General features: G+C 40.8%; 1 protein-coding gene across 1 annotated transcript in view; it reads right to left on the bottom strand.

Moving 5' to 3' along the window:
* Window positions 1-6,618: 6,618 nt before the first annotated feature.
* The window catches only part of galnt9 (polypeptide N-acetylgalactosaminyltransferase 9), a 106,020-nt gene continuing 87,328 nt past the window's right edge, over window positions 6,619-25,310 (bottom strand). The window contains exons 7-11 of the mRNA XM_080498914.1: window positions 23,320-23,505; window positions 21,472-21,609; window positions 19,380-19,475; window positions 8,009-8,176; window positions 6,619-7,148 (exon numbers count right to left, since the gene is read on the bottom strand). Coding sequence (XP_080355040.1) covers window positions 7,002-7,148; window positions 8,009-8,176; window positions 19,380-19,475; window positions 21,472-21,609; window positions 23,320-23,505 — 735 coding nt within the window. The 3' untranslated portion in view covers window positions 6,619-7,001. The remainder of the gene's footprint in view (window positions 7,149-8,008; window positions 8,177-19,379; window positions 19,476-21,471; window positions 21,610-23,319; window positions 23,506-25,310) is intronic.

The raw sequence follows: 25,310 nt of genomic DNA on the forward strand, positions 1-25,310 counted from the left end.
TTACATGATTCCCCGCTTCAGCACACCCGATTCAAGTGAATGGGCCGTCGTCAAAGTGTGCAGGAATCTGATAATGAGGCGTTCATTTGAATGTGTGTTAGCGCACAGAAACATGCACAGAGGGGATCCCTGAGGACAGAGAATGGGAGGCGCCGCCGGGCTCAGCTAATTGTTTTATGGTTCAGGACTGAATGCGCAAAGAAAATGGATGTTATCTGACTTCCCCTCACCAGTAACAGCTTTGCCTTCTATGAAATCTAATTCTGCAGAATAGATGTGATCCTGCTTATAACAGTATTGTGCATGTACTTCAAAAATAATTGGTTACAGTTACTTGTTCCTTCAAAAACAAAATAATGAAGATCATTTTAAATTGGTTTGTTATGGAAGTAATCCTTGTATGACGATGAGTTGTCTCCCTCCGTTTGTGTTATAGTGAGGTGCACATAGCTTTCTGTGCTTGAAGTGCTAGTAGTTTGCATGTTCTTCTTCTGCATGAGTGGATTTTCCCCAGGTGCTCTAATTTTCTTCACAAAGTCCAAAAACCTGCATGATAGGTGGCTCGGTGACTTTAAATTGCCATTACGTGTGAATGTGAGTGACTGTTTGTCTCTCTGGACAGGTGATCTTTCATGGCGTACCTTCTTTTCATCCATTTTTAGCAGGGATCGGCACCAAACCTGGATTATAGAGATTAATGAATTTGCTGTGATATATGAGCTGAGTTCTCAGCACTGTATAGGTCAGAAGAATCAAAAGTCAATTTCAGCTGTCAGTTTATCCAAAGTATAATAATAAAATGAGCTTTGTTAATAGAAAGTACATGTGACAACCAATAATGTAATAATTGCCAATAATGTAATAGCTGCCAATCATGCAATAATTCTGGGCATTTTGAAAATACCAATGCCAATAATGAGATAGGATATCGTAGCTGTTATGGTAAACATGCTTTTTGTCTCATTAGGTATTACATTTTCAAGGATTAAAAAAAAAACAACTCTTTAATGTAATAACTGCATATGATACTTTGATAAATCAACTTCATTTCTTTAGAAAAAAATGCATTTTATTGTAGGTTTTCTGGAGTGACACTCATTATTAAAGATACATACTACACAACATGCTCAAATGAGTTAAAACAGTCTTTTGATATTTCATTACATTATTGTTATTATGTTATTGGCTTTATTACATTGAAAATATCCCAATATGAAGTTATTAGAAATTATTACATTGGGGAATCTCGCAAGGAAACTAGATTTTATTCCGCTGAGGATCTATCCCTGCAATCCCAACCAGCATGATTGTACTAATCAGTCAGTGTTACTCCCACAACTTCTGGTATTACAGTAGTCCATGACTTTACAACACATGTTGACAACATTGATGTAGAGACTGCCTCATATGTATGTAAGATTTTTATTCTCTTATATGTTTCCCAGCTTTCTCTATTTTTACAGTCTACCTGAGTGACTGTTATGCAGCCTTTAATATAAGGAGTTTAATATGACAGGGGCTTTCTGTTTTTTCTGTCTGCCCAGAAAAAGGTGAACATGGGCTGGCTCCGACAGGAAGTAATACAGAGGTGAAATACTGTACAGCAAAATTAACATTTTATCTCTTATCTTTTATCACATTAATCTACAAGTATGTCCTACTGACAGTAACCATAAAGTCTGGCTGTTACACCAACGATCTAACGAAATACAGTTTTTTGAATTCATTCCCAGTGATGGATTCAGTAGAAAATTCCAAAGGTAATTAAAACTTTTTTTTTTCACTAATGTTCTGAAAAATATAATGATTCGATAACCGAAGGTGTGTCTGCATTTCCAAAGATAAGATCTGCATTGGACAGATGGATAAGGTTTTACCACAGCACTAAACCTTGGAGACGATTAGACACAGGTTTATATGTTTGCCCTCAAACTTTGCTCATTAAAACTTCTGCACTTTCTTATTTATTGAGCTGGCTATATGTCCAGATCGCTCCACTTCAAAAACACGGCAGTAATTGCTGTCAGTTTCTCTGCTGATAAATAAAGTGACTGCTCTCCTCACTCCCCGAGACTTATGAATATATGTGCAAACAGGACCCATTTGTGGCAGTCCGAGTTATTAGCATCGGTTTGGTCCCACAATGGAAAATGTTGCCTTTTGCAACACTTCTATCAGATGCTATAGAATGTGTGTGTACCCCCCCCCCCCCCCCCCCCCCCGGCCTCCCGCCCCTTTCCACCCCACCCCCCAGCCTGCAGCTGACTGAATAATGAAGTCACCTATCCCTCTTGGCTGCAGCCCAGCTATTAAAAAAAAACAAAAAAGAAAAAAGGTATTGTCAGCATGACAATGAGAAAGAACGAGGGTTCCCGGCTCAGGAGACAGATGCGATGTCCTTGTCTATCCAACCCCCTCCAACCCCCACCGCTGCTCCCTGCCTCCAGTCCCCTGTCACAAACACCTCACCCAAAGCCTCCCATCCGCCGCCAGCCCGTCACTCATCGTCACCCTGCCATTCGGTTCGAGGGAAAACGAAACCTTTAATGCAGGCTAACCTTCTACTTCACCTGCTGCAGCCAACTCAGGAGCTATTGTCTGATGCGCAGGCATGCGGCACTAATATGCAAACACCCTCGCAGGCTGAGCTGACGACTGCAACACGATATGACTGGATTTCAGTAACAGACACTGCGCTTAACCCCAAATGTTGCTTCACAGCCCTCGTGTTGAAAGTTCGATTTAAGATTTATTTACGGAGCACCAATTACAATATAGCCATCTCATGAACCCTTCTCCTCGTTTTAGGTTAAAAACAAACGGAACAAATTGCCAAGGGTGCGCCTAAAAAGTATTTTAAGATTCAATTTTCTTGGTAATAAAGAGCTGAGGCTTGGATGAATGAGGACAGTGACACGGTTTATGGTATATTCAATCTCGCTATAATGGTGTAGTATCACTACCCCATGAACTTTCAACACTAAATGAATATTATCATAATTCTTTTCTTATGAGAACATTCGGCCATGCACACATTTGTGGAACACAAAAGTGAAAGTCCATCGAGGAAACAAGCGACACTGTGTCTCTCAGTTTCTCCTGTTTTCACCTCAGTTCTTTGGAGTTCAACCTAAATCAACTGCGATCGTGAGCGCCTGTGGCACAAAGCTGTAACCCACCGAATCCATTTACTCTCTCAGGTGTGGTAACATTACTTTGCAGGTGTTAAACCGGGGCCAACTGTTTTGCTAGAATAATAATTTCTTGGTTCAGGCTTTGCCCCGACATGAGGGCCATGAGACATTGCACTGGCAGCGTGTTTGTAAACCTTGTCGGTGACCAGAATAAGATATTACTTTGGGAGGGCTGGAGCGGTCTTCGTTTAGAGGACACACGGATGATGCATTGCTTATATGAAATGATTAGGGGCAGAGAAGCATGACGTGGTGGCAAGTGCAGGCAATCTCTCAGAGTAAACCAGCTGGAAACCAAATTAAAATGGTCCTTTGGAACATGCAGGTTGGATATCATGGCTCACCCCACTAAAAGTGACTTTTCACTTTCCACTCGAGCCTGAAATGTCCAGTACATCTGGGCTGGATAAGACTGGATGAATAGATTTGATACACGAGGGAGCTTCCTGTGAATGAGACAAATGTGTTGAGTTTAGGGGGAAATATTTGGCCTTTTACAGCTCAGATACTGCTTTCCTGTGTATGATACAAAGAAAATACCATTTGTATGACATATAGGAAGGTACACTCCAACATTACTTCTTCAGCCCACATGAAAAATGAATTTAAAATACTGCAGCCAACATTTTCCTATACATCGAGTGAAAAGTGGCTTAGACACAAGTATACAGCACGTACAAATATTTCGGGGTATTAAGCCTAAGTACTCTATTGTACAGTGGTGATCAGTTTTCATTGCTGACCTGAGAAGAAGAGGTAAACAAACAAACTTCCACTAAACCGGTTAGAAACACGGAACTGCTTTCAATTTAAGGGACATTAAATTTGAAATGAACGTCATTGGAAAATAAGGCATCAAAATCAAGGACAACCTGAAGATATCAACAATGTACTTCATTGGAAATGCTGTGTGTGATTCTTTTTCTGGACTAATTTAAAAAAAGTGTTAGATAAAATTAAAAGGTTTGCAGCTCATGTCCCTGGAAAATGTTTGACATTTACAAGCGCATCTCAATGAATTAAAAAAAAAACAAAAATCATTGAAAAGTTGATTTATCTCCATGATTCAATTTAAAAAGACGAATTGCTGAAATACATGACCCTTGTGTGGAATGAATCTATATGATATATCAAGTTTCCCGAATCGCTGAAATAAACCAACTTCTCAATGATATTCTAATTCATTGAGCAGCACCTGAATATACGATCACTGACCACTTTATAGCATTTACAGAATGTGATTTGATCCAATGCAGCAGCTATTAGCTTTGTTTGAGCGTGTCAGAGAGGCTTTTGAGCTGGACTACATTTTACTGAAATGCTTTTCATATGTACAAAATGTGTGTCACTGTATGTGACATTTGTTAACTACGTCCAATTACAGCCTCAGCTGAAAGAAGAGAAAGGCAAAGTAATAAAAGTGCTCCCCGTCTCTTGTGTGGTAATCTTCACCTAATAATAGAAACACAATAAAGCTGAAATATGGTTAACCCTTTAAAGCAGGAGTGTTAAATATCAGGTCCTTGGGTCAAAACTGGTCTGTCAGAGGCTCAAACCTGGGATGACAAACCATCAAGCTAATTGTAATTGCATTACACAACAGCTGTAGGGGAAGTCTTTTGTTCCTTTTTACTGTGTTTTGCAACCAGAAGTGTTTATTAACATCGTCTTTATATTGAGAATCTAGTCATTTTCAGAAGTGATTTTTTTTTTTTTCTTCATCACGTACACTCTGTGTCACATGAAACAAAAACGTAAAAGTTTGAATTTTAAAGTTATCATAGCACTATTTTATATTCGGACCACTTGAGATGAAATACAGCTGAATGTGGCTCCTCAACTAAAATGTGTTTGACGCCCTTGATCTAAAGAGCACTTATTGAAACACACACACACACACACACACACACACACACACACACACACACACACACACACACACACAAAGTCATTCTCTAAGAGTGTTATTCAAAGATAGAAACAAGGATAAGAGGATAAGAATGGCAATATGTGGTATTTCCATAAAAGTCTTTTGGTGAAAGTGCAAAGCTGCATAATAATTATTGTAAGACATTTCTTTAGGAGAATAGCATCAATTAATGTATATCAATTCACAAAATTCCACTTAGAAACAGTATTAGGTTCCAATAGTGATTAAATGTATACATTTGGTCAAACTGTGTATTTACAATCATGATCAGTATCTATTATCACTGCAGTGCGGTGGCCCAGCAGGGCCAACAGTACACTACAACTGCACATGTCACAACTGCAACATGTCACAACAGACTATATTGATAATGGAGAGTTTAAAGAAACATAAGTTGTGTTTTTTGTTGTGTTGTGGCTTTTTGTTGTTGTGTTGTGCTGTTGGCCCTTCCGGCCACCATAATTATCATGTTAACATAGATTTTCCGACGGTCATTAACTTATAAACGTGACATAATAATAGTTCCATTCATACATGTAGGGCTTGTCAAGAGACGCCGTCTAAATCTGTCACGTTGTCGGCCTCACTTGGAAAGAAAGAAACACAACAAAACACAAAAAATACGAAGTGAGAAGTTTCTTTCTGAGAGCTTTCTGTGCTTTGTGAAGCCGTGCCATGCAGTGGGCGGGCGAGTTGGAACAATTACAGTGTACTCAGCCAGAAACCTGATGGAGGCTCGAGGTGGCGGTAAGAGAAGGCACAACAAAAGACGAGCAATGTTACTGCGCTTGTTCACAACTGGCCTTACAATAGCACAAAAGAAAATGTGTGTGTGTGTGTGTGTGTGTGTGTGTGTGTGTGTGTGTGTGTTTATGTAACATTCAGGCAGCCACAATGTGGGAACAAATGTTGGCTTCAAACTTGCTGAGCTGATAAACACTCTTCAAGAAAAAGACACAGAAGCAGCGCGTCATAAAAACGGTTTTATTATCCTAATTGTTATCAGAGGACGGATATCAATTTTCCACTTTTTTTTTTTTACAATATATTACTCATTAGACTGTTTTATACATTGTTTTATATATTATTACCTTTCAAATAACTTTGTACATGCTTTTCGGACATTGGGACATTCCCTGGTCAGATGAAGAGAAAAAATAAAAAATAAAACAAAGAAAAAAAGGCACATGATTGCTCCTGTTGGCAGTGAGCAATACCGTCCAAACAAACAAAGAACTGCAGTGTGTTTGTGTGAGCGCAGGTGAAATGCTTCCCAGCCTCGTCGATGCCCCCCCCCCCCCCCCCGAAGCCTCTCACACGTCTTTCCTGGGCTGCACATCAAGTCCAATGCAATTTTTTTCCAAACCACAGCTTAAAATAATCACTGTAATGTGGCAATTGGTGGCAATTACGTCTTTTTATTTGCTCAGATGCACTCAGGAAACCCCCCCCACCCCCCCCCAAAAAAAACAAAAAAACCCACAAGCTCGCCCACACTCTGCCTCTTCTCCAAAGGTCTGGTAGCTTTACAGTAGAAACAAAATCATTTCTGTGAAGGTGAACCAGCTTCGGGGGTGTGGGAAGCTGCGCTCAGGTTACTTGTTCTATACATGAAGCTGAATATCAGGATTGTGGGCCACTTCAAACGGGGCAGTTCGCTGTGAGGTCCGCTGTGAACACATGACTGGATCGTTTTCTGCTTTTAAGACTCGGCGTTGGAAAGCTCGGCGGCCCGAGGGGAGCTCGGTGCGCTGTGCAGTCCGCAGTGTGAAATACCCGCACGCCAGCGGCGCCGCCTCTTTGAACCGTCCACAGTTTGAGATCCGACTGCGATTCGAAGCACAGCCCAAAGTGCCTCAGAGCTCCTTCGTCCGGCTTCAGTGCCTCGGATGCTTGATCCAGTTTCGTATCATCCACTTCTGACCGGAGCATCTCTGCACCACCAGGCGGAGACCAAAGTTGGCGTCTTTGGACATTTCTACCTCTAAGCATCGACCCGTGTCCCTGCTGATGATTGGGCCGTTCTGCAGTGAGACCACACAAAAAAGAGGAAGAAATTACTCTGGGAATAACTCCCATTTTCTCATAAGACACTCCCAGAAAACCAACTTGGATTGAAAACATTAGGAGAGGTCAGAGCAAACAGCTACACGGCGGTGCAGCTCTGCTTTGACCATCAAAATATGAACTACAACAAAAATGAACATTTCATCAAACTGCAATGAAATCCACAAGTATGAAAAATGAATTACTGAGGGTAGTTCAAAAGTATTCCTGAGGGGGAAATATTGCTCTGAGGCAAGAATGCTAACCACTGGCAACACAGCAGCGGTTTTACCAGACACATTTAATTATTACTCAACCAAAAAGCAAAATTTTTCTCAAATAGTGCTTTTTAAATCTTTGAAACCTTGAAACAAAAGTTCAGTAATAGGTGGCTTTTTAACTTGGCCTTTAGTTAAAGCTTTATTAGAAAATGAAAGTACATCTATATCCTATTTAGCTTCAGATTTTCTTTTTTTTACAAATTTAAAAACAAATATGTTGCCAATCTCGGTTTCATGTTTTCTATGTATGTTTATTATCAAATCTAATTGTCTTCATAAATGTTTATCTTTTTGAACATACTTTTAATCCAGTCTCAGTCTGACCTTCAATATTTTTCAGTCTCATATCTAATTGTTAATCTGTGAAAAGCCTTGAATTGTTCTTACCTGAATGAAAGGCGCTCTAATTAGGTTTGGTTGATTAAACGACTGATTAACATCGCGACCGCACACTTGAGTCTGTAATCAAGCTCTTCTGGCGGTCAGTTTCATGACTTGTCTAAGTTTCTGTTTAATCAATAGGCAGTAGTGAAAATTCAAAGCTCCTCTCTTGGTACCTGCGTGAAGTCCCAAAGCCTCTGGGAGGTCCTGGACACCACGTCACATTTCTTCAGACTGGGAGTGCGTCCTCTGCCATCGTCAACCAGGCATTTTGTGTCAGGCAGGAAGGTGGTCGACCCCAGGGGTCCCAGCTGAAGGAGCCCCTCCGTGGAGTAGCGGGCGAGCTGCAACACAATGGTAAACGACGCGTTATGCCGCGGGGCTCCGGCGCTGGCGCAGGCACTCAACAGCTATGAAAAACACACACCCTGCGTTTTAGAGGACGTCGGTGACAAACAGCAGATTTGAGATGTGCTTCAGTGAGGAAATGTGATTGAATGTGGAACTGGAGCGATGCTGTTCGGCTTTTCTGCTTCAACACAGACTGCAGACACTTCAAAGGTTTGAGGAAAAAGGGTTGGAAGTTTCCTGCCTGATTGGTTGACTAAGTACCACACAGGCGGATTTCTGGGCTTTTATTATTGTCTCGCTTATATTCCCACTATTTCCAGCTACAGTCACGCACACGCATGCATGCACACGCACGCACACGCACGCACACACAGTCTTTTGATTTTTCATTGTGGGAAGAAACTAGGATCCTTAAAAACGTACGCACAGGAAGAACTAAAACATTCCCAAGCTCAGCCCAGGATATCATCACTATGAGGCAAGAGTGCAGCCCACTACACCACTGGGGGGCGCACTCTAGTTCATTTTCCTCCCATATTATTTACTATAAAACATAATATAATATTTTTATTATACACATTGACACAATTTAATCTTGATATTACATGTTGACATACTTTTCACATAAGGAATCAAAATGTTGTGCTAACCTTGTCCAATGTAATTATTTTGAATCTAAACAAAACTATACTGTTTAGATTAATGCTGTTTCTTCATAGCTTCATAGTTTCTTCACAGCCCACATTAGCAACCTGTCTTCCTTTATGGGTATATGTATTATTTTTATGAATGAAAAAAGATATTTAACAATGAATAGGTCCTACAGATTTAATGTATCTCATTAGCATACTCTAGTGAATTTTGTAGATCACTTTAATCCCATTTGCACGGTAATTGATTGTTTTGGCCTGAGTTGTTTTGTTTCACAGAAACAGTGGCTTCTTCATTTTTCAACTTAACGTATTTGGATATCCAAAGTATCAAAATATTTTTTTGTTTCCAGGCTGTTTCTCTTTCTGCCGCTTCCTGTAAAACACGTACAATCTACACTATCATACTTTTTGTTTTACTGTTGGTTTGATGCCCACTCTGTCAGTTTGTTGTTTGTACACAATGTTTCTTTGAATTCATGTTGACACGTGTTTTATATTGTGAACCTTCGACATTTGCACACCACTTTAGACTCTCCTTTACGCCACGTGATCTGCTCTCGGGGGTTATTTCGCTGATAGCGGCAGTCTCGGACCATCTGCTATTTGTTAGAAATCGTCGCTGCAACAATTTCCTCGGGGGTTCTCACATCTGCGCCGTCTGTAGTTTTAGCTGCTTCAGTCAGGGGCTACGTCAGCAGCTGGCCTCCACCGCTTTTCAAATGCAACTTTGACAATATGTTGTCACAGATATTTTGCATTTCTTTCGCAAACTACAACCTAAAGTCAAATGTAATTAAGTGGAGAAAAAAAAATATCTTATGTTTCCAGACATTTTATTTAAAGCTTCCCAGATTCAAAGATGCACCGTAGAACACTCCAGAGCACGAAGCCCACAGGGTGGAGCTCATTAACGCCACTATATTTCCCCTCCAACTAAAACTTGATCCCTGACTGTTTAATCCTGCACATGAAAGACTGGAGAGATGTATCTATTACGTCAGGATATAGTGGAGATAACATCTATTATTTATGGGAAATTTCCTCACTGAAAAAATGAGATGGCCAAGATATGGAAGGTCTTTTGTATTAAAGCAGCTTTGACTATCCTGCATCTCACACACACAGCTTTATAAATAAGCACAGAGTAAGAACTGAATCAGTGTGACAACATTAAGATACTATATATATATATATATTAGTTTTTGTGCCAAGAGGAAAACTGGCACATACGCAGGTATAAGTGTAAGTTCTCTCCATTTTCTTGATCCACTATTTGACTTAATATTGAGAATCACTCTTATTCTGCCTTCCAATATTTTCTTGTCTTGTATTTACTTGGTCTCCTTTGTTTTGTCCTGTTATCTCCATGCTAATCACCTGTGAAGCTGTTTGAAATGTTCGAACCTGCATGAAAGGCGCTGTAATTAGGTTTGGTTAATTGGATGATTGATTGATATTGTGGCCACACCATTAGAGATTTTAATTCATGCACTCAGTCACTTGCAGAACAAAATCTCATCAACTAACAACTGATCTCAGGATTTTATTTTTTTGTGGACAATGGATGGAGAAACCCAACCCACGCCGTGTGGTCTGTGTGGGCGTTTGTAAAGAAAGAACACAAATCCTGCCATTATGAAACAGTCTTTTAGAAGAAATAAGAATAACAAAGACGCAGTATTTTTATGTGACGTAAGGTCCAGCAGAGCTGGTCGGGTCGCTCATAATTCATCTTGATGTAATTGATGGGTTAAGGAATGACAGTTATTTATATATTTCAAATGTGAGACACAGAACGCTGCAATTTTTCACAAGCCAACAGCGTAAAGGTCATTACTGCAGGCAATTTTATCAAGAATTATGCATGGTATTTTGTCATTGTTGTGAGAATTTCAGGGTGATAATGCTCTAAGCAGATTTAACCAAGGTGTAAACTATGGCTGGGCACAAGACAAACCCCACATAATCCACACTAATGCCTGTTTACCGCTCAGCCTGGCAGCCTCTAATACACTAATACATTTAAAATGAGACCATAACAAATAATTAGGGCAAGGAAATGACTCTTCCAAGTCAATTAACCTGTGCCTCGTGCGGCCACATTTCTCGCTCCATTGCCTTCTTGCTGTTCTCAAAGTTTCGCTGCCACTTTTTGAAGGTCAATCTAATCACGAGATTCCCAATTAACGACAAGTGCCGCTGCAATAAAATGAATACGAGATGGAGTACTTGTACATTGTGTTAGGTTGCAATCTTTGCATTTTGCTGAGCGTCCTGTGCCTTGCTCCACCAGGAAGTTATGCCTCAGATCATAGAAAGCGTTTCCGAGAGGGGCTTGACTTGGGGCCTTGGCTCTGCACGTCACTACAGTACAGCGTGGGAACATGAGAGCTTCTGTCACCAAATAAAGTCATTGCAGTGCAGCGGGCACCTGCCACCACCGTACGCATCACACACAGGCCCAACTCTTTATGTGAAGAAACCCAACAAGGATAATACTGTTGTATCTGCACGTTTTTCTGAAAACATGGGGAGGAAGTGGCAAGAGCAGGGAGGGAGTACGTCAATGCAAGGCGTAAGTACATGTCCCGCACGCCATGTCTGGCCGTGAGCGGTTGCTGCATCACATGTTGCACACGTGGTAAGTGAGTTGTATGTGCTTACAACATGCTCACCAACGTACGATATCCGTGCGATTGCCACGTTATGCTACGGAGGCCGTACTCACACGTGCAGCTAACGTACGGTGTCCTTGCTCACTTGCATGATGCAAGTGCGTGCAAGTGCGATGAATGCAAGTTTTTCTGCCCGATGGCCCAGCTGGCGATAATTCCACAGAAGAGACTCAGGGTTCTCATGCTGGAAGAGCAGCTTCAAGTGGCAGCGCATGAGTATGACATGGTATTACTTGCCTTGATATGGGAGAGGGGGAAAAAAAAGATCCTGGAGAGGCAAGAAGGACGCCGATGCAGGAAACGGTGATTTCGTCCATGCAGAAATCAGTGTGCAGTGCGTTGTAATTGCAGAGCAAGTGCTTACTCCATATGGTCCACGTGAGTTCTGCGTGCTTATTGGACAGTAGAACTGGGGAAGTGCCGAGTACGCACAGACCACTCACTGATCATGTGCGAAGCACGGAGTCAGTGCATTGTGTGCTCATTGGCTGTAGAAGGAACGCGCGTCAACCCATACTGGGGTGAATCTGTAGCGTGAACTCAGCGAAAGTTCCTCATGCATGAAAAGTGCTACGGCGTGTCTGCGTGCTCCAAATCCGTATGGAGGCGGAACTCGCCACGTACGGATCCCCCAATTTTGCCCACGTTTGTGCAAGTACATAGCACGCAAGTGCAGCGGGTGGCGACCGGGGCTTTACCCATCGTCAGCTGGGAGCAAACTGCAACCTTAAATTCAATAAAGTGCCATAGAAAATGGATAAAAAGAGCCTTTATAGTTGTCTTGGATTTGATCATCTCAGGGAAATATAATTTTAGTAAAACCATCGCAGCCATCTGAGAGCAGCAGGAAATCGAGGTTGATAAATAGTCTCCTATCAGAGAGGTGCCGCTCAGAAGAGTATCGTTGCCGGTCCATCTGGTTTACTTTGATCAAATTACCTGCAAAAGGCGATGGTTGCAGAAGTTATATGCATCAGGCAAGTTATCCGGCGATATAATGTTTACACATTTCAAGTGAAAAAGCATAATTTTTGCATTTTTGTGTCTGAAAAAGATTGTTTTTACAAGACTATGTCTAAATCTTGCATTGTCGAGTACACAAAAATTTAATTGCTATTCCGGGTGAGCCTCAACCCCATTTACGCAACAATGCCTCAAGTGAAAAATCATTTTTGCATGTTGGGTTTGGGTTATTAATACAGTGACTGTCAACTCTAAAACGATCAAGTCCCAGGAGAGTATGGACTGGGATTCATGACACTCTGGAGGCGAACATTGCTGTTATTGTCCATCGACTCACGCATGTGCACAAGAACTCTTCACTACAGCCGTGATTCACAAGCAGAACTTGGTTACGTGAACACAGAGTGTTCTCAAAACGCTGTATTTTTAGTGCCTCTGAGCACTGTTGTCTTGTAAATGGACACCCAAAATGCAAGGAAGGTTGTCTGTTTTCATTTGAAAATGTCTTGAAATGTAAATAGACCCAAAGACCACTTCCTTTAAAACTTGCATCATTCTGTGTTTCAAGTCAGTGCAGTCTCTAGCACTAATGCCACAGTGGAGATTTGGCAAAAACTCCTCGTCTGTTTGCTTCCAAAGAAGGGTAGACGGAAAATAACGTTGCAATATGTGATCAAAGTGTCATCGGCGTCATTTGTGTGCGACCCGTGTTTACAGTTTGACTGCTGTGATGAAAATTGATACGATGAAATTGGTGCTTAATAATCAGGCCTTTCGCCATTATCGCTGAACAGGAAATACACCACTTCATGCATGACGTTGTGTCTTCTTTCCCCAGGATTCTGATTGCCTATCATGGCTTCATGCTTCTAATTATACTGCCCCCTACAGGTTTGGCGTGTAAATTATTATACTTTTTTTTTTGTAAACGATCAGGTGTAAATGAAGATGTTTTTGTAAATGTAGCCTGCATCTCCTCTCTCGTCAGGTTACTATGTCCTCTGGGTATTCCTCCCACCAAGGAAAAAAATTTTAGTTAATTGTTCATAGTTGTGTATGTTTACTGGTTCCTCAGTCTATGTGGACTGGTGACCTGTCTGGTTATGTTTTTGTTTGTGATTCTCTCAATGTTGCTTACACATTACAGCGACACTCATGCCTGTGTTGTCATTCTCCCTCCTCTCCTGTGAGTCCTAACACTCCGCTGCCATGTGTCTCCTTGACTGTTGTTTCCTGCGTCTCGTCAGGTTTCTTTCTACCTTCAGTGTACTATGTATTTCATTATTTTCAGAACAATGGAGGATCAAAACATCCGTGTGTTTTGTGCAGTGAAGTCATTAGATAAATCCATCAAAACTGAAACGGCATCTAGAACTACATTTTGAAAACATCTCATTGGATTTCATATCTGTAAATGAAGACATGCTTTAGTCTAAAAAAAAAAAGGCTAAAATTACTAAAGTGAAGAGCTTAGATGGATTTACTTATTTATTATTTAAAATACAACAAATTGAGCAAAAATGGGAACGTTTCCCTTTCTACATCCTTATTTTACAGGTCAGTCTGTCATTTATCAGTAATATTCTATTAGAGTATCACAGATTCAAATTTCACAAAATTCTAATTCAAAGAATTTGAACAGTTGAGTATTTTTCTGTATTTGAGTTGTGGCTTGTCATTTAGGTTTGATAGTGGGGCCAAAAACAAGATAGGATTGTTTCCTGAATGAATGAGTGAATGAATTTATAGGCCATTCAGATGAAAACTGCATGACTGAGAGAGAGAGAGAGAGAGAGAGAGAGAGAGAGAGAGAGAGAGAGAGAGAGAGCAGAGAGAGAGAGAGAGAGAGAGAGAGAGAGAGAGAGAGAGAGAGAGAGAGAGAGAGAGACAGAGAGAGAGAGAGACAGAGAGACAGAGACAGAGAGACAGAGAGAGAGACAGAGAGAGAGAGAGAGAGAGACAGAGAGACAGAGAGAGAGAGAGAGAGAGAGAGAGACAGAGAGACAGAGAGACAGAGAGAGAGAGAGAGAGAGAGTTTAGAAACCACTCTATTATAGATTTCTTTTATTAACAAAAAAAGCATTGGTTCTTATATATAAACCTAAATCACAATGTCCTGTAAAATTGAATTGGATGCACTTTCTGTAATGTCGGTCACGACTATAATTTGATGATACAACAACACAAAATTCATCTCCATTTGTTTATTTCCCCCAGGCATCAGGATTAAAAGAGTCAGAGGAGCTTTACATCACCGGACCTCACGGATCTCTCTGGAGAGGAGGCCGGTGAGCTCCGTGTATTACTCCTTCAAATGACAGATTATAAACATGTCACTGGCAAGCAAACTAAGCAGGTTGCTAATATGAGGCGGGGAAAAAAAATAAAGGCATTAATACTCTTGGTATGCTTTGTCTGGAGTTGGCCTTTTATTCGCTGTGCCAAAGAAAAATAAGCACAAAATCAGGACAGCAGCCTCCCACCCACGGAGGCTTTTGTTCTGGATTCTATTCAAGTAAAGGTTGCACACGTGTTTGTGGGTTTTCTTTTTGCTGCATCTTTCTTTATATGCTTCTAATTACATGCGCGGTCACCCGGGACTGCCGCAGATTTCCTGAATTTCCTTCACATGGTAACCAGCTTCAACATGATATATGTGACACAGTGTGTTTTAGTTCAGTTTTATAACAACACCCCTGAGCCTTGTATTCTGTCCTCTCTTACCTTTAAAGGAATAAAGCAAAACGAGTCGGTGAGCCCCAGTCTGGAAAATATACTGTTGAATTTTGGCTCCACGTTATATTTTCTTGTTTATACAATACTATCTGTCCATGCCACTGGAAGCTGCAATGAAAGTCTGAACCATTTAATTGAGTTTGATATGATCTTTTTGTTTTCAGCTCTTTGGAAATAGTTTTTTGTTGTTGTTTTTTTTAAGTTGTTACTATAATTAAACCAGTGGCATGAAAATAAATGAGGAAGGTGTGGGAGGAAAACAATCTATGACGTTCTATTGATTATCAATCTGTGGTTATTCTCTTAATATCATGGTTTATGTGGGGGAAATTTAATCTGAACAGGAGAGCTTTGGTTCCTTTCATTAATGACCTTCAATGAATAGCAATTTCACCAATTTAATATCAATTGTGGTTGCACTGGGGTTCAGTGCTGAAATATTACAAGGGATTCATGTTAATTATTTGACTAATCTGTTAGTATTCATCTTCATTTATATTTATTTTCTGCAAAACAATTATGACTGTTTTTTTTTAATCAAAGTGTGATTAGTTGTTCTGAAAACAAGCAAATATATTAAAATAAGAATATAAAGGCATTATAATTTTAATTATATACTTCATGTACAGCAACATAGAACATGCAGTAAATATATTCAATCTGAATGCACATCACACAACTTCAATATACATTACAGAGCGATTAAGTCATTTAGTCTTTAAAATCAAGTATACATGCAAATATTACAGACAATAAATTAGTCTTTACCAACACACAGCTTTTTGAAATATGGTTGGAGTGTTTAATCTAACCACTCTTCAATTATGTAATTCTACATGCAAATATGTTTAGATAATTACTAACTACTCCCTTAATGTTAAATCCAGCTGCTTTGTCTTGTTTCTTTTAAAGACTAATACATCGTTAATCCGTGAGGAAAGTGCTGCTCTGCATTTGACCTTCCTATTCTTAGTTAACAGTACCTACACATCCAAAGAGCAGTGGGCTGATGCCGGGGAGCTGATGGAGGTCAAAGGTCATGCTTACAGTGGTAACATGTTGACATGGAAAAGGTTCGAACCAGCGAGCGTCCGCCCGCTTCTCTAATTAGGCGGTGGGCAAAAAGCCACACGAGCTCAGGGAGAACATGCAACCTGGACTCAAACTGGGGATTTTCCTCCCGTGAGGCAAATGTTGATGAGCATGTTCATATGGTTTTGAGCTCCAATGCTTATAGTGTATGTTTATCTCATTTCATAGAGTCCAAATATAACATCCTGAAGATTTAATCAAATAAAGTCAGACAAAAAAAGCTCCAATCCAATTCACCAGTCCTTTCATCTTCATGTCATATGAAAGCATTAGTCTCTTCGGATCTTTATACACGTATCACCCAACTTGCAGGAAGCGGGCATCTGTTGGACTCTTCACTTCACTTTGCAGCGTGGATAATACGGCAGACTCACGGAGAACTATGTTCAGCAACAAAAAGAACAAGAACCCCTGTGACAGATGGCAAAGCTCCCACAGAGATGTGATCTCAAACATCATGGAGTCCATCTGGGAGCGGGGAAATGAAACGGCCTCGACGCACAAGGGAACTGCGGCAAGTTTTCCCAGATTCTTGGAAGAGAAACACGGCAAGTACCTTGCAAAGCTGCGTGCAGGAATACCTGAGAGACACAGTGCTCGCATGAAAGCAAAGAGTGGTCACAGCAAATCAGTGTTTTGAAACCCTGCACTGCATGTTTTCATGTTTTCCTGATTTAAATGTCTGAGGTGTTATCAGGCTTCCGCAGAGCTTCATGACAGCTCTTGTTGAAATCAGGTGTGTTGAAGCAAGAAAAGCGTGTCAACTAAATGCATCGGGAGATTGGATTTCAAACAGCACTGCTCTAAATATTGATCAGCTTAGGATAGAACCCTTTGAAACAGAAATGGGAAGATATCTATATCTTTTCAGTGACAGTGAAAGCAAAACCCGAGTCCACAAACAAAAAGGAGGATACAGTCTGTTGCCTGCTGCAGGTTGAAACCTGAAGTTAAATAATCGTCTTGTGTGACCGAACAAATATAAGATGCACATTTTGGGAAAAATCCAAACTCAGTATCAAATCAAAATGTCGGGTTCAAATTTGACGAAACAAATACCATGACTTTTATCTTAATTTACTTAAACAAAGCTCCACCATCGCTTAAATAATTTCCATCAGCTTAGGATGGCATATTTCTTTACACAGAATACATGTTGTAAATCTCTAAAATAAGTGCAAATTGAAAACTTGACTGCCGAGAAGTTGAAGGATATCTCCACAGCTACGTCGAGACCAAATCACAAATGTTTGAACAATTGAGCTTTTAAATAAACTTTGGGAAACTCACGGATAAATCACTTTCTGTGAAAATCTGGTCCCCAAAAATCCATCCATATCTCCAAATAACAAAACAGGAAAAGTCCTATTACTTTTAATAGTTCACCAGACCTTAACCTTTATTTTAAATGATGATTTTAGCGTCAAAAACACTTGTGAGAAACTGTCTGTTTTCATCAAAGTAGCTCCAAGGCAGCATAGCCTCCAAATGAATGGCGACAAAGGCTGATCAGAGAAACGATGTACAGTCCTGATGGTTTCACAGGCTGGACTACTGGCAGATATCTTGTTTTTTTAACATGTTTCTTCACCTCCACACTGCAACACATCTTTGGAAAGACTTGATCACTGCTCTGGTGCAAAAGAACAAAGCTCCAACATCAACATCCCTTGATGACTTCAGACCTGTACTCGCCTCACTCGCCGTGAAGTCGTTTAAAAAAAGAAGCTTTTGTTGGGAGTGCAGGAGAAACTAGTTCCCTTCCAGTTTGCTCACAGTTCGCACCGTTCTCAACTTCAACCACACACTCAACTATAAGAAACAAAGTCTTTTGTACAGCTACCTTTTATTGACTTTTAACTATTCAGCTCCATATTTTTGCAGAGGTTGTATTGTAGTGAGCACTTTTAACATTGACTCTGACTTAGTTTGCTGGCTGATTTAATATTTAACTAACAGGTTGCAGCAAGTGTGTGAAAAGATTTTTATAAAATGTCCTTTACTCATCTACCAGTCCCCTTCAAAGCCGTGTCCTCTCTGCTGTTTTATATATTTTATATGCCCACACAAAGTCATTTTGTAGATCATCATATTATTAAATTTGCCAGCGACACAGATATAGTGTTGCTTTTAAACCGAGAGAGGATATTCATCATGGCCCTGTTTTAGAGTCCATATACATGTGCCAAAAATAAAAGATATGTATATAGATATAAGAAATAAGCCTTCCGCTCTCTCACTAATATTAAACAACAAGGATGTAGAGGTGGGATACAATTATAAATACCTTGTCATCACCATCAACAACAAACTGCCCTTGAGTACCGTGTTGAGGCATTTTGTAAAAAAAAACAGTGCATTGTTCTCTGAGCAAACTGAGGAATTTTAACATTTATTGAAATTCATGAGAATGCTTTATTACAGTTATATTTAATTTTTTCTTACTTCTTCTTTTGTGTGTAGGAATAGGTCACTCTCAAACACACCAGAGAGTGAAAAGCTGCTGCTAAATCACACATAACCCACTCAACAAACTCAAGGATTTATAAAAGAACCTTCAAAAAAAAAAAAAAAAAACCTCAGACAATACTGATTGACTGCACTCATCCTCTGTTTTCAGTGTTTCTCAAGAATTGTAAAATAGATGTGTGTTTTTTATAGTTTTCCTTTTATATATGTTTTACTGCCAGCTGTACAACAAATTGCCCCTTTGGGAAAATAAAGTTTTTCACAAATGAAGTGCACTAAATATGGGTGTCAATATTACGGTTACTTGCAGAAGTTTTCTTTCTATTAAAGCACATTTTCTTCATACTTTTAAGAAGAATGCATCCAGCAGATGTACCAGCAGCAGAGTAGCAAAGACTCCATATCCCCTTTGTCTATTCCCAGAGAAATATAAAGAGCACCATTATTTTCTTTCAATCTATGTTGTAGCATTCTTTTCAAATAAACAGTAAAGAAGATGCTCCAGTGACCATTTGGTTGCTTGCACAATACAGGGTTGACAAAATGCATCCTGGGCTGCCTGATGGACACAACATGGAGCCACAAATGGTTTATTAGTCTGTCCTGACCTGAGAGGACATGCCGTGACAGGGGTAGAGGATGGCTTTGTCGTCGTCCTCGGAGCCCTGGTCCAGACAGTAGCCGCTGGCCTTGCTGTTTCTCACCTGAAGACAAAAAAAAAAAAAGTGCAGTCTCAGAACTGAAACATTAGAAAAACCCAAAAGTCCTTCAACTCAGTTCTTTATTTTCCCCTCCCAGTACTTCACTGTTTAGGTCCAGTCTTTCCTCCAACACTCAGCAGGCAGACCTTTGGCGGGGAAGTTGTGATGAATTCACTGCCTGCCATTCACAGAATTGACCACTGGACAGCTGGCATTTGTCAAGTGGACTGATACATGGCTTTAAAATAAAAGCTAATGCTCAACTGCTGGACGTCAGAAGCATTTTTGCTGAGTTTACAGTTTATTTCTGCTGCACATTCTCGTTGTATTTTGGCTGCTAAAGGTGACTCATCAGCCTCCATCTAACAAGCGCTCTTGCCTCCTACAACCTTCTCCATGTCCTCCTTGGGTTCATTCTCTTCTTTTCCTGCCTAACAACTACCTCTCCAATACCCACTGTCCCTCCGCCCATCCTGGTCATCAACACACATTGGGGCTTAGGCTTTTTTCCTAAAGTGTTGAAGGCCCAGCAGATGGAGCGAGCATTTCAGAATATCATCCAGCTGTGAGGGTATCATTCATGGTTTATCTCTTAGGAGAGCATTTCCTGTCTTTGTTAATCCTGGACATGGAGATTCATACTCAGCTGAAATAAGTCAAGTGTGTTCTGGAAAGAGGATTTTGTTTTTTAAATCAATTGCCAATAGCTTAATATGGATTTTCTCAGTTCTTTCAGGAAGATCTATGATTCCAGTCCTGATGGGATGTTACACTGCCATATGTCTGCTGCTGTATTATGACTTGTTCACTACAGCAGGCTTCACAGAGCCATCATCTGAGACTAATGGCTTTGGCATTATAAGTTCTCATAATCATCTCCCTGCCTGGTCGCAGGTTTTTTTCTTTTTTTTTTCCTTTTCCCCTTCCTGTCCACCCAGCCTCCAGATGATGGTGTGCACTGAGCGTGAGCTTTGGTTCTGTGTGATTTGAATGCATACGGCTTCATTTCCAGGAAATATCTATCATGTGCTGTTGTCAGGGAGAGTTCCACTCGGCTGGTCTGGTCAGCTTGGCCGAGCAGCGGGGCTGATGCCGGGTGACAGATGAAGCTCGCCGCTGCTGTGGCGGCTTTGTGGCAATGCATGGTAACAGTTTCCCCAGCTTGTCAACACATCTGAAATGGTGCCACGAAAGTGGATGCCGGTTTGAGGAATCCACTTAAGCCACGTGCTGGATCCAAAACAGGCAGCGGAGGAAATAAATCTGCAGGATCACTCCTGATGTTTACTGACATGCAGAACATTTTCGACTTTCCTCCATTTGCAATTGTCGAAATTGATATAATAATGTTCAAACAAACCTCGAACTCTTGTCTGACTCGAGTGAGTTGGATTCTTCAGTCATAATCCTGCCTTCTCCCACTGTGCCAAGTGTGAAGCCGAGCCCACAACAATCAACTTGGAATGGAAAACTAATAAGTGCTTAATTAAAACTTGTCGTGACGAAACTGCTTCGAATCCTGTGTGGTGGTGCTGCTGCGTCACTATAGCAACGGCGTATGTTTTCCCAAGAACTGGCAGCTGAGAAATTGTATTTATTTACCTCTCAGAATAATTGTGTTTGATGTAGAGGGTATGAACCCATCACTGACGATTTCTATCCGTTTCTCTGCTCATAGCCACTCGCGTATGATCCACGCTTGCTTGAGTTTGTGCAAAACTAAAAAAAAATATATTACCAACTACTAATGCGTTTCTAAGGGAAATATTGCTCAAATAGACAGACTGCCCTCAAATCGCCTAACTCTCAAATTAATATGTTCACCACACCTCATTTTCTGCATTTATCATCTGAGGAATCAAATTTACTGCCTCAGTGTTTGCATCCTTTCGAAACCACAGCAATTTTTTCCCCATCACATCATCAGTAATGGAATTGATACAGTGAAATTAACATGGTCGTTATTTTCAATTATCCTTTCAGCAAGTGTTTTTCTCACCTCCCCATATGTGATTGTGTTGTTGTAGATCCGCATCTCTGGGTAGACATGTTCCAGGTACCAACGGAAACTCCGACACTGGAGCCGTTTCCTCAAGGCCAAGCGCTCCGAGACATCCCCGAAATCAACTCCGGGGTTCTGTCAACACACAGTGCAAAATAAAGACCAAAAAAACCAAAAAAAACCTCTTAGCCGGTAGCCACTTTACTTACAGGAGTTCTACCTGCTGGAGAAACGGTAGATACAAGATTGTTGAAGTGCTGAGAGCACACGATGAGCATTTAGTTAGAAGATGGATAGATGCACCTGTCTATTGGGACCTTCATTGTTCTTTCATTAGACGTGATCTGTGCAGAGCAAATCCTAATCACATGTTTAATTATGAGCCCTCACGGCCGTGTCTGCATTATAGAGGTGGCGTCCGGGATTGATTGGGAGCATACTTGATGGCTATGCAGCCCGGCTTTGAGGCCTGATTCAAATGCATGCACACAAGAAACCCATATCAGTATGTACATATACAGTGCACTGCTTAGGTGTACATAAATATGCAAATAATAACACATTCTGTATATTCTTAGCAAGGACAATGGTCCTTCCATTGAAATTAATGCAAAGACATACGCACACACTCATTTGCAAACAAGAAAATGGTTTATGACCCAACAAGGTTTCCAGTCTCTTTGTTTTAGCCTTTGGTCAGCCGCTGAACTTGTTTTCAAACATCTGTTACTAATGAATTCTACCTGGAACTCTGCACTTTTTTTTTTGCTTCTATAAAGCGACACTAACAAATGCATTCAATTTCAGAGAGATGTTGTGGGGTATTTGGACTTGGGGGGGAGTTGGCTTCTGTGGAGAATCATAAAGCAGTACCCCACCAAAGTAATTGTGCTCTCAGCAGGTACCTCAGACAATAACAAGAATCTGTGATTGGATGTATGAGGGAGTTGAGAAAGGAGGAGGGAGCGTTAGATGGAATAATCCCAGTGTTAGGTCTTTGCACTGTACACAAAATAACTCTGCACCACAGGACAGCTGGGGTAATAACATGCCATGCCACTGCGTTTGTAATTACACACTGGAAAGGATGGAGCCTGATTGGCTAGTTTGTCAAAGTTGTCCCCGCTCAACTACTCCACCTACACACGCACACGCGCACGCGCACACGCACACACACACACACACACACACACACACACACACACACACACACACACACACACACACACACACACACACACATTCCACCTTTCCCTAGTTGCCACTTCCTACTCTTGTAATAATTTTCGGGCCCCATTTCGAGATGACGCCCTGGCATCGGCAGCCAATCAGATCTGTGTGGGTCTGCCACTTACCACCATTATTTTGTTAATAACATTAGCGTGTTGCTTTGGGCTGCGTTTTGAGGGCTTCGCTGACGTCCTTCAATGACAATCATCCAATTTTCCACGGCTGAAGAGGCAATTAGGATTCAATATAAAACTCTTTATTATTGAAAGTAGCTGTTTATTATTTTGCAGCCCATCTCCAAAGACCCTTAAAAGCAATTAAGTTATACTGGTGTGTAAGAAAACTGAGTGATTAGACATGAGGCTCGTCTCCTTGTATCGGTGCACATCTCATGCGTTTGGAGAGAGACTCCGCTGCTTTCTGGCTCTGCCTTTGCTCTGCTGCCAGTGTGAAGGTCAAGTGGGATGAAATCTGAATTTTGAATTTCCATTGACTCGTGCCTCCGGAGGCCTAGGCTGCTTGTCTGAATGAGCAAGTGAGCTGGGAGGAGACGGAGGTAACGGGAGCATTGGAAATGAAGGGGGGGGGATCTTCGTTGGAGGAAAAAAAACTTACATTCATGGGAATGTTCCAGGCCATGTAGACGTGGGATTTGTACTCATCCATCCACACCTCAGCGGCTCGCAGGGCATTGCGCTTAGCGTAGTAATCTATGTCGTTGTTGTAGGGCTTCTTGGTGCGCTCGATGTGGGCCACTCTGGCACATGGCAGCACTTCCATGCTCCCTCCACACTGCCACACCTAGACAGGAACAACAGAGAAGGAGAGTCAGTGTTTCAATCAAATGTGGCTTTGCACTGGAATTTCTTCGCTGAGCCTCTTAAACACAGATAAACGTAATGGGAATTCAGGAGGATGCCTACTGTCTGAGTGGAAATTAAACTCCCACCTATTGCTTTGGAAGAGGGTGCAGCCGAATCAGGCTGCAGGCTTCAGGATTAAAGGATTATTCTAGTTTAATACAATTTTGTAACTTCTTTCATATTTGTAGCCATTATTCCTATTGCTCTCGATGGCGTCGTACCCAGAAGTAATTGCTAGGCAGTAATGAAAAATGTCACAAATATGGAAACTACAGGAGAATGATATTGACTCCAGTTTCAATGCTGTGATTCGACAACAGCTTGTAAACCTCAAGGGATGCTTAGTTAAACCCTTTCAAATCCAAACATAGAAGTATGCTCATAAATAGATTATTGTTGCTTGAAAATAATTGCTTTAATGCTGTGAAAAGACAGAACTGAGTGCTGACGTTAGTTTAAGATATTTTGCTTGTGCTTGAAGGAGAGTGGTGATGATCCTGGAATAAATGCATGGATCGTTGCAAGTGTTGGCTGGAATTAATTTTCCATCCATTAGAAGTTTTCATTTGCTACTCCAGTCTTTCAAACAGATCTAATACTGATGCCTTGTGTTGGATAGACAGAGTGTTGAATTATCTGCCGTTACTGCACAAGATGGACACTGAATATTTCCCTCGGTTTTTGGCTCCTGCTTATACATTTTTGTCAGCAGTGCACCCACTCTTAGCTATGTACCAATACGAGATGCTTCCAGTGCCAACTTGGTTTGTTAATTTATTTTAAAGTATTGGAGACACTGCAGATTCCCTTCAGGTTTCAGTGTTGTTAGAGAGACCCTCAGTGCGCTCATCAATTCATGGCCTCATTTTATGAACTTGCATGCGTTTTATTAGTTGATGTAATTTTATACTTTGTGACAAACAAACAAAAAATACATAATTGCAGACTTTATGTGACCTTCCGTACAGCTGTGGGTCATTCCTGGGGTTTCATTCTTCTCACGTAGGAAAGACTGGAATCAAATCACAACTTGATTTTTTTCTCCAAAATTAATACAAATATGAAATCATATTATAAGCCAGAAACCTAAGCTTCAATTTCAATCCAAGCCGAAAACGAGCCATAGATAGGAAATTAGTTATAAAATTACTCTCACTGCGGGTTTCCGTTCAGAATGTCGGCATAATGAAATAGCCACTAACCAAAGATCTGAGGGCTGCAGTGTGTTCCTGCGACGAAAACAACTCAGACACATTGGTAGGACTAAGACAATTAAACCAGTAAAAGGATCTTAAAATCAATTCTGAAGCTCACTGGATGCCAACGTAGAGACTTTGAGTAATGTGTGCTCCTTTTATGGTCCTCGTCATCACGCGTGTGGCAGAATTTTGCGCGTAAATAAAAATGACGGCGTCTGCAGAACAATTGCGTCGAAATACGCAGACTGGTTTTCTAGTAGAATGTTGCACAAATAGTATTAACACTATTGGACTTTATCTCTTTATAACATATATATCTTCACTCAAAATGCAATAAATGTCAGTGGTGTTTACTCTTTCCTGACATCTTCAAACTATACAGATACTGAGTTGCTAGTATATTTTAGCGTTTATTTCCACTGAAGGTTAGTAACATGTGATAAATTGACTGATATGCCTGTGGATCACGAATACCACAGAGAGTTGTCTATGACACATAAAAACATCCTGACATCGTGAGAGTATAGTATAGGGAGTGATATAT

This window comes from Blennius ocellaris (genome assembly GCF_963422515.1).
Source record: "Blennius ocellaris genome assembly, chromosome: 7".
Lineage (NCBI taxonomy): Eukaryota > Metazoa > Chordata > Actinopteri > Blenniiformes > Blenniidae > Blennius > Blennius ocellaris.